Source organism: Syngnathoides biaculeatus, chromosome 11 (assembly GCF_019802595.1).
Source record: "Syngnathoides biaculeatus isolate LvHL_M chromosome 11, ASM1980259v1, whole genome shotgun sequence".
NCBI classification, from domain to species: Eukaryota; Metazoa; Chordata; class Actinopteri; order Syngnathiformes; family Syngnathidae; genus Syngnathoides; species Syngnathoides biaculeatus.
The window spans coordinates 18,911,103-18,924,944 of NC_084650.1; the positions used below are offsets into that span (position 1 = coordinate 18,911,103).

At 38.4% G+C, this 13,842-nt stretch overlaps 1 protein-coding gene across 8 annotated transcripts in view; it reads right to left on the reverse strand.

The window, feature by feature from the left end:
- Positions 1–5,583: 5,583 nt before the first annotated feature.
- The window catches only part of il1rapl2 (interleukin 1 receptor accessory protein-like 2), a 338,297-nt gene continuing 330,038 nt past the window's right edge, over positions 5,584–13,842 (reverse strand). For 7 of the 8 annotated variants that reach the window (XM_061834271.1, XM_061834272.1, XM_061834277.1 and 4 more), the window contains 4 exons: positions 10,813–10,935; positions 10,315–10,554; positions 10,143–10,173; positions 5,584–8,732 (listed from right to left, as the gene is read on the reverse strand). In XM_061834271.1, the coding sequence (XP_061690255.1) occupies positions 8,644–8,732; positions 10,143–10,173; positions 10,315–10,554; positions 10,813–10,935 (483 nt within the window). In that variant the 3' untranslated portion in view covers positions 5,584–8,643. The remainder of the gene's footprint in view (positions 8,733–10,142; positions 10,174–10,314; positions 10,555–10,812; positions 10,936–13,842) is intronic. The other variant, XM_061834273.1, reaches the window with a different exon arrangement.

The following is a 13,842-nucleotide window of genomic DNA, read 5'->3' on the forward strand; positions in this document are numbered from 1 at the left end:
GCATCAAGTTAGAGTGTCACACCACTTCCGCATGCACCTTTCACAATAATGCAGAAGCAGGCCGTACTGTCACTTTGACTGTAATTACCACAATTTCGAGAACAGTACTTGTGTCGTGCTTCTATCAAATTTTGTAAAACCGTCATGCATGATTAATTTAAAATACGTTCATGTCTCAAATATCGCAGTCTTTAGTCCCTCAGTGACGCTTTTGTTCTGAATCCATCACTGTGAAATCCCCCTGCCTTGTGTCAAGTTACTTATACGACTTCTAACTTGATGTGTTGCTACCAAAGCAACAGTTTTCTACTTCCTCCTTGTCACATAACACGCCAAGAAAAACATTTCTCTCAATAATATTGATGGCTATGGATAGAAAAATACAAAAACAGAACAACAACTCAAAGAGACAATCAATTAATTTGATTTAATTTTCATATATCAATCCATCCATCCAATTACTTAGCCGCATATCCTCACAAGGGTCACGGGGAGTGCTGGAGCCTATCCCAGCTGTCAAATGGGCAGGAGGCGGGGTACACCCTGAACTGGTCACCAGCCAATCGCAGGGCACATGGAGACAAACAGCAATCACACCTAGGGGCAATTTAGAGTGTCCAATTAATGTTGCAAGTTTTTGGGATGTGGGAGGAAAAAGGAGTGCCCGGAGGAATCCCACACGGGCACGGGGAGAGCGTGCAAACTCCACACAGGCGGGTCTGGGATTGAACCCAGGACCTCAGAACTGTGAGGCCATCGCTTTACCAACTGATCCACCGTGCCCCATGGTGAAATAATGAGATCTTTATGAGGTGGACGCTTTGTATCGTGTGTTATGAAGAATACAAGATCATGGCCGAAAGATGGCAAGATTTATACCCTCTTTGTGTGTGCGTATGTGTGTGTGCGTGTGAATGCTCTCTCTGTGGTCTCACACAGTGGGCCTGTTCAAACCAGGGTCAGCTGCAGACTCACACATGCATGCGCACGCGCACTACTTGGGAAATTTGCGGCAAATCAATCTAAACAACACAACATTCTTCAAAACAATCAAACTGCATTCCAGTGAGTAAGTATCCATTGCTTTTTCCAAGTTACCTTTACATTGATTCCCCCCCCCCCCCTTCTTCTTTACAAAAGGGACACAATAAGACCAAACAAAAACAAATGAAAAACTAAATCTCAATATTTACCGGGCAAGAAGATTCCGGAAATGAATTTCGTCTGTACTTAACTTACTTGTCAAAAAGCAATATTTTCTGTCCAAATAAAAAACAGCAACCAAGTTGGATCACTGATCATATGTCAAACCCCAATTCCAATGAAATTGGGACAAAATATAAAACAATCTAGTAGAATGATTTGCAAATCATTTTCAAGCTAGTGTATATTCAATTGGAAATACTCAAAAGACAAGATATTTCATGTACAAACTGCCAAAAAATGTTTTTTTTTTTTTAACTATGGGAAATGTGCTAACCATGACCCAGTGTGCTGCCATTAAAAAACAATTGTTGTCCATCCATCCAACTCATCCTCACTAGGCCCATGATCCCAGTGAGGATAAGCAGTACGGAAGATGGATGGATATTTTTGGAACGTGAGAGGAAACTCACGTGAGAAACTGCAGGATAACTTGCTGCAGCAAATTTCGACAAACAAAGGATATCTGAAGTCATTAATATGTGTAAAAAGCCACTTTTCTGGGGAGTCTAATGTATTTTATTTTGTTTTTATTGTGTTATTATACACATATTGATTCTCAACTCCTCCAGATGGTCTTGTGTTTTTGTATAGTATTGATAGTTTGTACAAGTGTGATGTGATTGTGGTATTGAAGATGTGTAGAAAAATGGAAAGTGGAAATATCCTGATCATATTTCTACTGTGCACGTCTCAGAGATTTTCAAAAATGAACTACAAGCTCTTAACTGTGAAATGAACATTACATTTCTAAATCATCATGACATCCTCATGTAATGAGCCAACCAGACCGTGCCCAATGCTCAGCTATGTGCCTCCCAAGGCTAATCACGCTTCAAAAATTCATAAATTATACACTCACTCAACATAGGCAGACCGGGATAATAGAATGATACAAAATCTTTCAACACACACGTTCATCATATACAGAATGTACAGTATCTTGCAGAAATGATATGCTCAGCTCATCTAAACCCCCATTGTAAATGTATATTTATTCAGAAAAAAAGTGCACACTTTGTTTAGAACTATAAATAATAAGCAGCATTATGTTTGGGATCTCATGTATCTCAGTACAGAGAAAGAAACTTCAGTGATATGAACCTCTGTGTTTATGGGTTTTAGTAAAGAACTAGAAGAAAAAGTCTTAAGTAAAGCTAAATATGAAAATGATGAAAATTCATCAAACACGGCATCAGGATTTTCTTCATGATCACGAACTGGTCGTTTGAGTCAACGAAACTGGTAGTTCATTTTACGTTCACCTTTCAAGGACGTTGTTGAGTCAACATCACCGTAAAGTGCTTTTGGTCTCCCATCAAAATCACGAAGTTCAGTAATTAGGAAAATATATAAAGCTAATAAAACTGAGTCCAAACGTTTTCTCACATACCACTGAAAATACACATCACTTCATAATTGTATTCCATTTTTTTTAAATTATTGGATCCACATGATCTGGCCAAGTCTTACAGACTCCTCTGAATACTAATGTGTTTAATAAGTGGTTAAATAACACTAACATTTACATTTTTATACATGGTTTTATCACTCACAATAAATTATTTCATTAAATACCGTAAATGAATATTTTTTTTCATTATATTGAGCATTATGCATGCCGATGTCGTTATTATGGTGTAGCTGCCTTTTGAAGAAACCTGATATTTTCAGTGATATTTTTCCCTTCTTCAGTGAAAGCTGAAATAATGGATTTTTGCTTAATACATATTTCCGCTTGCATTTCAAAATATTCATCATATTATGTGGGGTGTTGGATGTTGTCATACGTAGATATCAATTGATCTAAAAATATAAACATTAGCCCAAAATGTCTCCTCTGTCATTGTCCACCGTGTCACTAGCTGACATATTTTGCTGCTTACATATACACTGTCTGCTTGCAAATGATAATAAAAACTTTAATAATAATAAGTACCAATAATAAATAATAATATTAATAATAATTTGTGAGCTTGACCTATATGCATTCCCAACATCAGAACATCTACTTGATTCACACCGCATTTGGGGGTAAAATGGAAGATTCTCAAAGGCAAATGGCATATGATAATACAATATTGACTTTTTTTATTTCCCTTGACTCTCATCTGTCGGTTTAAAAAAAGAATGACTCCAAATATGACTTCTACTTTTGCAATTAACTGAATATATTTGCAACATCTCTTTCTAATGCATTTTCCCCACTGTATGCTGTGCTGAATTTTCTGCGTGCCTTCGTACATTCTTGCCATGCTACGCTGCTGTGTTTACATCTATTGAAAGAAAAGTCACTTGACACAAATTATATTTCCTAATAAGCTGTAATCAGAAAAATGAATTTGGAAAGTACGAACTTAAAAGCGAGGAGGCAGTCATCCCACTCCGGGACCACTGCAACCAGGAACACTTTTGTTGGGTTTTTCAAATGATGACGCAGAATGAAAGAAGACGACAGGAGGGGAAATGGAAGATATGAAATTGAAAAGGATTGAAGAGGGTGACTTGATGGTCAGCGGGATGCAGAGAGCTGGAAAAAGCATTACAATTGTAAGAATCATCCAATGTACAAAACAACCCATATGACTTTTATTTTCGTTTAAATTATTTCAACCAATATATTCAAATAATATACAACGTAATTAGCGTAAATCATAAAACTACGGGGGGCCATTTGTAAAGCGGCTTACACTGAAAATAAGAGCAACATTTTGTGTAATGTAGTTTCAAACAGTGTTCAAAAAAGTGAGTTTTCTAGTCACTTTTCTGCACATTTAGTACAATATGAGTCAACTTTATATTTATATCAAAATACAGTATAATAAAAGTTATGACTAAATTTTAAATCTAAATGTATTATGTTTTGACTAAATCTAAGCTGTAATGCTAAATATACACGTAAAACAAATATAAATGTTAAATATATATTTAATATATATATATGAAGTATATACATCTTAAATGTAAATTAAAACATATATCTTAAAACAACATTTTAAAAGTTTGGTTTGGTGTCAAATCAACATAAAAAATATAATTCTTACGTTTAAATATAAATACAAAAATTAACTGTTAAATACATATTTAAATATAATTTTTATTTATAAATATTAATTCAGGTCGAACTAAACTTTTCGCTCATATACCCAAAACCACTCATCCAAGAAACGGAAGTACCAAAACAAAGCTACAGTATGTCTTTGTAGTGTGAAAAAAAAAAAAAAAAAAAAAAGGGGGGGGGGTTTAAAAAAACATATTACACAGGGAAATGGACCCTTGAGCATAATCAGACACTTATCTGAAATAACAACTCAGTTCTGGAAACTTAATTTGAGCATTTCTTTTGACTTTTATGAAGAAGTGCCGATTCGCCACAGATCTGCTTATGGCTGGGCGCAGCTGGAAGATGCTGCTTCGCTCTCCAGAAATCCTCGCTGCCTGGGAGGGACCTCTGCCTCCTGACTTAAGCAGAAAGATACCCAGCGAGCTAGCACTGCCGCCGGCATCTTGCCGCAGTGACTCTCCCATCCGCCGCCGTCCACCTTCAGTGCCGGACAACAAAAGCAGAGAGCACGGGAAGCCGAGAGCACAACGAGGGAAGCGGGAAAGGCTGCTGCTTTATGCTGAGATGCACGGGTGGAAAAAATATGAACCACGGGAGTAGCAACGGTTCTTTTGTCCTCCAATCCCCTAGCCCCTGCCACTTGCTTCTCCAAATCGACCTCCAGGGCGAACGTCCGCTCTCGAGGCCGGCGAGCAAGCACTCTGAGGGAGGAAGGCCAGTGCGAAGCACGGCTCTCTGGCTGGTTCCCTCCCCCTCTGTCTTCCCGGCTCCAGCCCCTTAGTTTCGATGCGACTTCTTCATGAAAATGACACTAAACACTCAAAGTACTCGTCAAACAACCTTAACTGGTTTGTTATTTCAGGTTGTGATCATATATTTCCAAGGGTCAGTTTCCATGTATGAGGTTTATTTTATTTATGTTATGATACGACAAACACAATTCGTGTTATGGTACTTCCGTTTCTTGGTAGTGTGGTTTGTAAATAATATAGTTTGAGCCGAAACATTTAGATTTAGCATTTAAAATGTATATTTAGGTTTATATTTAACATTGAAATACATATTTAACCATTAATTTTAATATTCACATTTACATATAAGATGTTGATTTAAATATGGATTTAAGATTGACAAATATTTAACATTGAGTTTTAAGATGTATATTTAAATTTACATTTTAACGTACACACACCCACACAGACACACACACACACACACACACACACACATATATATATATATATATATATATATATATATATATATATATATATATATATATACACACACACACCACACACAGACAGACACACACACATACTGTATATATAATTATACATATACAAATCATAAACCATCAAGACCCAGCATTCATGATATACACACTTTTAAAGTCTGTACAATTAGGCAATGAATTGAAAAGGGCGTTTCAAAAAAAATAGAAAGCCTGAGGAAAATGGGTTGCTCAACACATTGTTCAGAACAGCGTACTTTGAATAAAAGTCTGGTTTGGAGAGAGGAAACCAAATAAAGAGGTGCAAAGAATTATAGATTGATCAGCTAAAATGATCTCTCATGCCTTAAAATGGAGAGCAAAACCAGAGACACGTGGCAGAAAATGGAAGACAACCATCAAAATGGATCGCAGAATAACCGGAATGGCAAAGGCTCAGACCAATGATCAACTCCAGGATCAAAGGCAGTCTGCAGTTACCTGGAACTACTGTGACAGTGAGAAGAGGTCTGTGTGAAGCAATTGTATTTACGAGAATTCCCCAGCAAAGGCCCTCTATTAAAAAAAGGGCATGTGCAGAAGAAGCTACAATTTGCCAAAGAATAGATTAACTGGCCTCAAGAGAAATGGAGTAACATTTTGTGGACTGAAGAGTAATTTTTTTCTTTTTGGGTCCATGTGCTGTAGACATTGTGAGACGACCCCCAAACTCTGATTTGAAGCCACAGTACACAGTGACGACAGTGAATTATAGTTGTGCAACCATCTTGATATGGACATGTTTCTCCAACTATGGTGTTGGCCCTTTTTATTGCATACCAGGGATCATGGAACGGTTTGCATATGTCAAAATACTTGAAGAGGTCATGTTGCCTAATGCTGAAGAGGACATGCCCTAGAATTGGGTGTTTCAACAAGATAATGAGCCCAAACACACTAGTAAACATGCAAAGTCTTGGTTCCAAACCAACAGAGTTAATGCCATGAATTGCCCAACCCAATCCTCAGACCTTAATCCAATCAAGAACTTGTGGGGTGATTTCAAAAATACTGTTTCTGAACCAAAACCAAGATTAAGAAATTGTGGAATGTCGTGAAGGAATTTTGGAGTGGAACAATAGCTGAAAGGTACTAAATATTAGTTTAGTGATTAAAAGATTTGTAAATCCTAGAAACAAAAAAAGTTTGTACAAAATAGTTATGAGTTTGTAAATTAAACGTCAGACTGCTATTTTTTTTAACTTACCAATTTCAATAAATTGCCCAATTGTACAGCCTTAAGACTAGTGTGAAGTAAGTATATCATGAATGCTGGGTCTAGTTGGTTTTCTGAGACTCTACTGGTAAATTAGACCTGTGGCATTAAAAAATATAGCCAAAAGGTGGATTATTCTAATTAGCCACATTGAACTGCTATTGTTTTGAACACGACTGTAAATGTGACAATGTTGCTGTTATTTTTGGTTTAAGCAGTTTTACAAACAGCACACACAAAACCATCACTTGACGTTATACTGCAATTGGATACAACAAAGTGATAATTAATCTTCTCAAATATCCAGAATTCATTAGTTCTTTTACTGTAATGACAATGACTTTTTCATCATCAAAACAAGTCGCCTTTCCTTAAATATTATGGTAAGAATAATTCTTTCTTCGTTGTTAAAGCTCGTGAAGAAGAAGAACTCTGTTGCTCCCTGTTGACTGTTAGTAGCCCATCATTAAAGAGGAACAAAATGACACGAAACAGAAACCGTAGGGAAGAAATCATTCCTGTATAGATAAATGCGCACATTATTGATGCTTTACAGAATATTGTAACAAACCAACATTTAAAACTAAGCCAGGTAACGCTCCTCAAAGTTAAAGAGGCATAAAACTGTCAACAAAGCCAAACAAAAGAAATACAAAATCAGAACATTTAGGAAAACCATTTTTTTTTCTCTCCGTGATCCCATCCAATGAAGACCACCCCCTTGTTAAAAGAGGCTGCGGGAAATGATTGCATCATTTAGTCTACTTTTTTTTTTAAACATTTTTTTAAAATGTCGAAATGGGTGATCATGCAAATAGAGAAAGCCACATCGTTTAGGCCTGCAGATTCAGGGTAAAGGTTTTCCAGTTCAGCTCTTCACCAGTTCAACCAGCTGAACACTGAAGTAGCTTCTCATTTCCATTGCTAACGTCTTCCCTCAACAAATAAATACGGAATCTGGATGTCGTTTACATACAAGTGCATCACGTGGACAGGCTTTACAGTTGTTGCCGTCATTTTCTTGTTAATTTAATCAATGGAAATCTTTTGTAGAAGTCCACAACCTTCGTGTCTAGTAGCCATTAACCTATTGTTAGGAATAAATAGTCCCCCAAGATTATTGTTTGAGGTCATTTTATGACCAGACCGTTTTCTAAGGACAACAAAATATTCTGTGTTGTTAAGGTATTTAAAAAAAAATAAAAACCAAACAAAACATCCAATGTCGACATCAACATTTTTTCCCAAGGTCCAACACTAGTACTGTACTAGCTCTTCACTAAAAAAAAGAAAATGAGACTAAAGTCAAAATGTGAAAATATGATGGGAAAAGGGACATAATATAGTTTCTTCCAATTTAGTAGTAGTATTACATGTATATATATGAGTGTGGGAATTCTTCCTATGACTTTGTTTCTCAGCATGGCCCTAATACACCCCCCATGGCCAGTGGATAACAAAATACTGTCGTGCTTTAAGATTGTGGACCTTTCTCAAAAACATTTCCAGTTGAAAACATCAATAAATCCAACACATCCATGCTTCTGATCAGGCTGCAAATCTTCAGTGGCAAATCTACTTGTATTGCAAGCATAAATGTCCTTTTAGATCCTACTCGGCTTTTTATGTCCGTCTGGAATTCAGTGGGAGGTTCAGTACAAATATACAATCCATTTAACGATCTGTATCGGTCTATAAGCAGTCCAAATATTGTCCAGTCCACGGGTTTTGGAGTATTTAGGCAGTTTTTGTTCCCAACGTGGGATTCAGAAACTCCAACCCACGTCTGTACAAGGACCAAAAACCGTTGTCCTAAGTCAGTGAGAATTTCTTTGTAAACCAGTAGTCTGTAATCCAGTATCAGCAGAGCAATGTTTCTACCAGATATCAGAGCTTAGTTCTCTGCTGGTGAGTGGGACAAAGGTGCTGTTCAGGTGAAGATCGGGCTTCTTTCCAAGTGTGCTGCTCTGGGAAACCTGGGAGACACACAACATATAACATGGAGCTAAGCGGTCATCACTTTCAAAATTTAATTTTGGCATAATCTACTGTGCATCCTTAAAGAAGAAAATTGGTGCTGTGTCATGTCATGAGTCCAATGCAAAGGGTGTATCCTGTCACCTACTCTTTAGCATATTTTTGCCTTGAAACATCACCACAATGGATTTGAAATAAAACAAACCGCAGTTTAAACTTCCACCTTTAATTCAAGATGTCTTATATATGGCATTTATTTGTCATTTCAAGGAGACAGTTACTACCCCCCCTGTCATTCTTCCATCAAAATAAACACACTGTGGTTCTCTTTAGTTGTCATTATTTTTTTTGTCCTGTTCAGTCATTAGGTCAAGCAAAAAAAAAGATCTGTATCCTTTTTATGCGGAAGAGGTTTGTTGTATCACAGCGGACGCAAGATGCCACTGTGGTTTCTTTGTATTCTGATGGATATTAATTGAGAATTACAGTCATTGTGACGAACAGCAACAGTTTGAAAGGAGTGTAAAATAAACAAAGATGAGAGTGAAACTAAATATGAGAGGAAAAGAAGACAACGAAACAGAAGACATCAGCTGTAAACAAGATGAGGAAAGTAAAACATTACATACCTAGTAGAATGACATTAGAATCGAGTGTTGTATGGGGCAGTCGTGCTACACCCTGTGAAGGAAGGACAGGACAGCAATATAGGACAGGACTGGACAGGACAGAAGGGGAAGCATGCAGGACAGGGGTCGTACACAATGAAGTGTACTGGGACTGGTTATGTAAATTATAAGCATCTATAAGACCAGAGTATCAATGAGGGAACACCCAAGAAATTTGTGTAGTGATAAATTGTAAATTGTTGTAAAGTAAATTGAGAAGCAGGGTCGGATGTGACGAGAAAGTTAGAAATATCACCCAAATTTTCCCGTTTCTTTCACTTCAGCCACCATTGACGGCTGCTTGTGTGAGTTTTGTCTTCGGCAAGCGAGCAAGCTTTGCTACCAAGATCTCATCACTCGCTTGAAAATTTTAAATATTATGTTGCTCAAACTACTGAGTTGTTTATTCAGAAGTTAGCGATGAAAGCCTTTCATGGATGACAGCAAAACTATTTTGCTTGGTGAAGAAATACATGATAGAAAATATGCTCGTGAAAACTTACGCTTAAGATGGATGTCTGCATTTCAATCACATCTTAATTTCCTTGTTTTGAATCCATTTTGGTGGTGCATAAAGGAAAAATCATAAATACTCCTTGTCCTTTTTCCAAATGCATTTGGACCACAATGTATGTGATAACGGCATTACATAGAAAACATCTACACCCAAATTCATAAAAAGTACACAAAAACACAAAGGTGGATGATTTTTTTTTTTTTCTACATTTTATCTGAACCGACCTCTTCTTCCCCAGTCAACTTCCCTGAACCCCTAGGGAGAAAAAAGGGGTTTTAGTTGAAATAGCTTTTAAATCTTGGGACATGTAAACAAACAAAAGCATTGGGGTTAATAAATAGGATGGGAGCGCTAACTACCAACTGACACGCATCAGAGGAAGTGCCTTTCCCCCACCTGTCCGTTCAGAAGTGTCATGGGGATGTTGCAGTAGACGTGGCGCCCCCCAGGGCCGAGAGTGGAGAACTGCATGGTGGGTGGAGGTGGGAGAGGAGGCGACAGAGCAGGAGGCTGCGGGGGAAGGTGAAACTCATAGCTACGGCAGAAATGCCTCATTTGGGCTGCTGTTGCCATGTGACCCCCTCCGAGAGGCAAGGTCATCTGGTTGTAGTCGGGGATCTCTGTTGCCAAGGAAACCTGCCGGAGGAAAATCAGAACGTTCTTTTAACTTTTGTCATGCAGCAGGACTCGAACTGGCAATAAAATGAACATTTTGACAAGGTGGTTTTGTCAGGCCCTGCGTTTAGGGTTTTCAAATAACTTATAAATGGTCACACGTTATTTTGCTGCAGAGAGACATTTCTCAGTAAGGGAAAACAATGACAAAAATAGTTTGACGAGACCGAAGCATAGATGATAGCTTAAGTTGGACGTGGCTTCACGGTAACGACTGACCTGATGATGTCCGTGCCGATTCTCGGTTGGAGGCACCAGGGATGCTGAGGTGGTTGTCATGGCAATGGTGGAAACTGATGTCTGTAGGTCTCCGAAGAGACCCTGCTCACCCGAGTCCATCACCTGTTACCACAGAAATATTTTAATAAATATTAAAAAAGACAAAATTCAACATGATGGCTCATGCAACTGTGTAATGGGTTTTTAAAAACTTGAATCAGCTTAAGCTCTGTCCTTTTGCCCTTGAGGCCCAAGGTGGCCCTTTCCATCCATCCATCCATTTTCTTTGCCGTTTATCCTCACGAGGGTCACAGGGAGTGCTGGAGCCTATCCCAGCTGTCAACGGGCAGGAGGCGGGGTACACCCTGAACTGCCTGCCAGCCAATCGCAGGGCACATGGAGACAAACAGCTGCACTCACAATCACACCTAGGGGCAATTTAGAGTGTCCAATTAATGTTCCATGATTTTGGGATGTGCAAGGAAACGGAGAACCCGGAGGAAACCCACGCAGGTACGGGGAGAATATGCAAAATCCACACAGGCAGGTCTGGGATTGAACCTGGGACCTCAGAATTATGAGGCCAACGCTTTACTAGGTGATCCACCGTGCCGTCGGTGCCCCTTTTAATTTTTATTTTTTATTTTAACCTACGCATGAGTCTGTGTAAGCCAGTGTAGAGTCTGTCATCCTTAAAACTGAATCTTGAAAAAAAAGTATTACGTTTAAGTCTCCACGTGAGCTGCTTATCCACAAGTGAGTCATGGTTAGCAGCCATAAATGTTACAAGTTTCAGCAGAACCGGAGGCGCCGTAACACAGCAAGGAAACGAGGCACCACTGAACTGTACCCCTGCTGCCCCTCACTGATGCATACAAACACAATTTTGCACCAGTTAAAACGATAAGTGTCATGTGCAAGGCTTGGCCACCTGTCACCAGTCACATCTGTTTCACATTCGGATTGTAGTTAGACAGGCATTTAAGTTGGAGTTTTTGTCACTGGCATTTGCCAGTTCGTTGCCTTGTGTTAGTGAGTTGCATTCACTGCCTGTGGGACTCTCCGTTTCTACGTGTAAGTTAGAGTAACCCTAGTCACAGTGATTCTGTGCCCTTTTGTTTGATCCTGTCCTGTTGAGTTGTTAGTTTGCCCAATAGTCATCGGACCTCGCTGGATGTCTTTTGGATCCTGCCTAGCGTTTCTGTCCCTCTGCTTTGTCAGACTGCTACACTGTGCATGACCCAGTTTCCGGAATAAAACACATTGAACATTATGCCTCTGCCTTGAAGCCCTGCATCCGGGTCAGCCCCCGCACCGTTGGTTCATGACAATAACTATTTTAAACGTACTATTGCACTACTCAACTACTCCCTTATTTTTAACATGCTATGGAACAAATTTCCGAGTGTCACTGAATGCACCATATGCCATGTCTCAAACAAGTACAATCAGTTTTTTTTTTACATGTAAACATAGACAATGTATGACAAATTAATAGGTAATGTTAACATTTGGGAAGATAATGTGGCGTCTGTGATGACGGTTTTCACAATATGAAAGTATGCTTTGCAGATATTTATGGAACATTTTTTGGAAAATGATTGATCCTAGCCTCAGAGTTTCAATTTAAGATTTTGGTGGCCTTTAGGATTTTAAATCAGGCAAACCTGGCGCTCGTTGGGCATGACTGGGTTAGTGTTTGATTCCAAAAATGTCAAGAGTATGAAATTATTGAGAAAAGGTGATCGGTCAAACCCGCCTTATTGCTGTTCAGTCTAGAATGAGTCACTGAGCAAGATGAATGTTCAGTATTCTTATGAAAGCTTCAGTTATGGGTGCTTATTGGCCCATAAACCGAAAAGGCCCTTCTTCTTGGACTTACATTGTGAAAGCAGACTCCATATGGATGAATGAACAAGTTTTTTTCCCCCCATGTTCACAAGGGCCTAAAGTTTGAGGATGTTTTATATGGCACCGGTGTTGATGGAGTCGAAAAATACGGTCATTTACATAATCTTATACATTTTATAACATCATGCACCTTTTGAGGAACATATAGGTCTGTCACTTTTTTTTGTGTACATGCTTTCAAACAAAGAGGACAAGCATAATCTGCAATGCTCATAGTTTATAGACATTGCAATGACAATAGTTTGTCATTCCTAAAATGTGGATTCCGTGTTTTTAATTGTCAGGCCTCTCCACGAAGGAGCAGGAAACATTTTTCTCATTAGAAGAATGACAATTTTCTCGGTGTAATTCATACCAATGGTTAGCGAGCATTTTATGGACAGTCTGTTTTTTTTTCTTTCCAACCTGATTGGGAACAAATGAGCAAACAAAATCAATAATTTCCTATTAATTTCAGTCCTTTTATACTTAATTTTTTAACAGCGGGCATCACGCAGAATGTGTTCATGAAAATGTGGGTGCAGTAAAATATGCATATAAGGCAGTATTCCAGTCCTTCTAAGACAATTATACTCTCAGTTTAATTAACAACTACCTCGACTTAAGACTTCTGAGATTTTATGAGCCGCCGCTTGGGAATTTTTTTTTTTTTTTTTGCTTGACCTCTAACCCAGACATTACCACAATCTGCATATTGGCACTGTTGGGAAGTAACTCGAACTAACTACTAACTAACGAACTAGAAGCAGAGGCTATTGAGACTCCCAGGTAAAATTTACTGTAAAAACAAATATAAAACAACATTTTGTATTTAACTAAACCACATTACTGTGTTTTACAGAGGTCTGCTAGCTTAATGCTAACACATATTGTAAAATACAATAAATGCAGCAACAAAACTAGTATCAATGTTGTGGTGTTTTAAACCTTCAGGCAACAGATATTTCAACACAAACAGTGCAGCACCACATCCAGACAGACAATAGAACTACACTCACAGGAATATATTGTTTTACCTAAACTATCAATTTCAATGCAGCTTACTGAGTAGTTGTGACTAACATCCATCCATCCATTTTCTTAACCGCTTATCCTCACGAGGGTTGCGGGGAGGGCTGG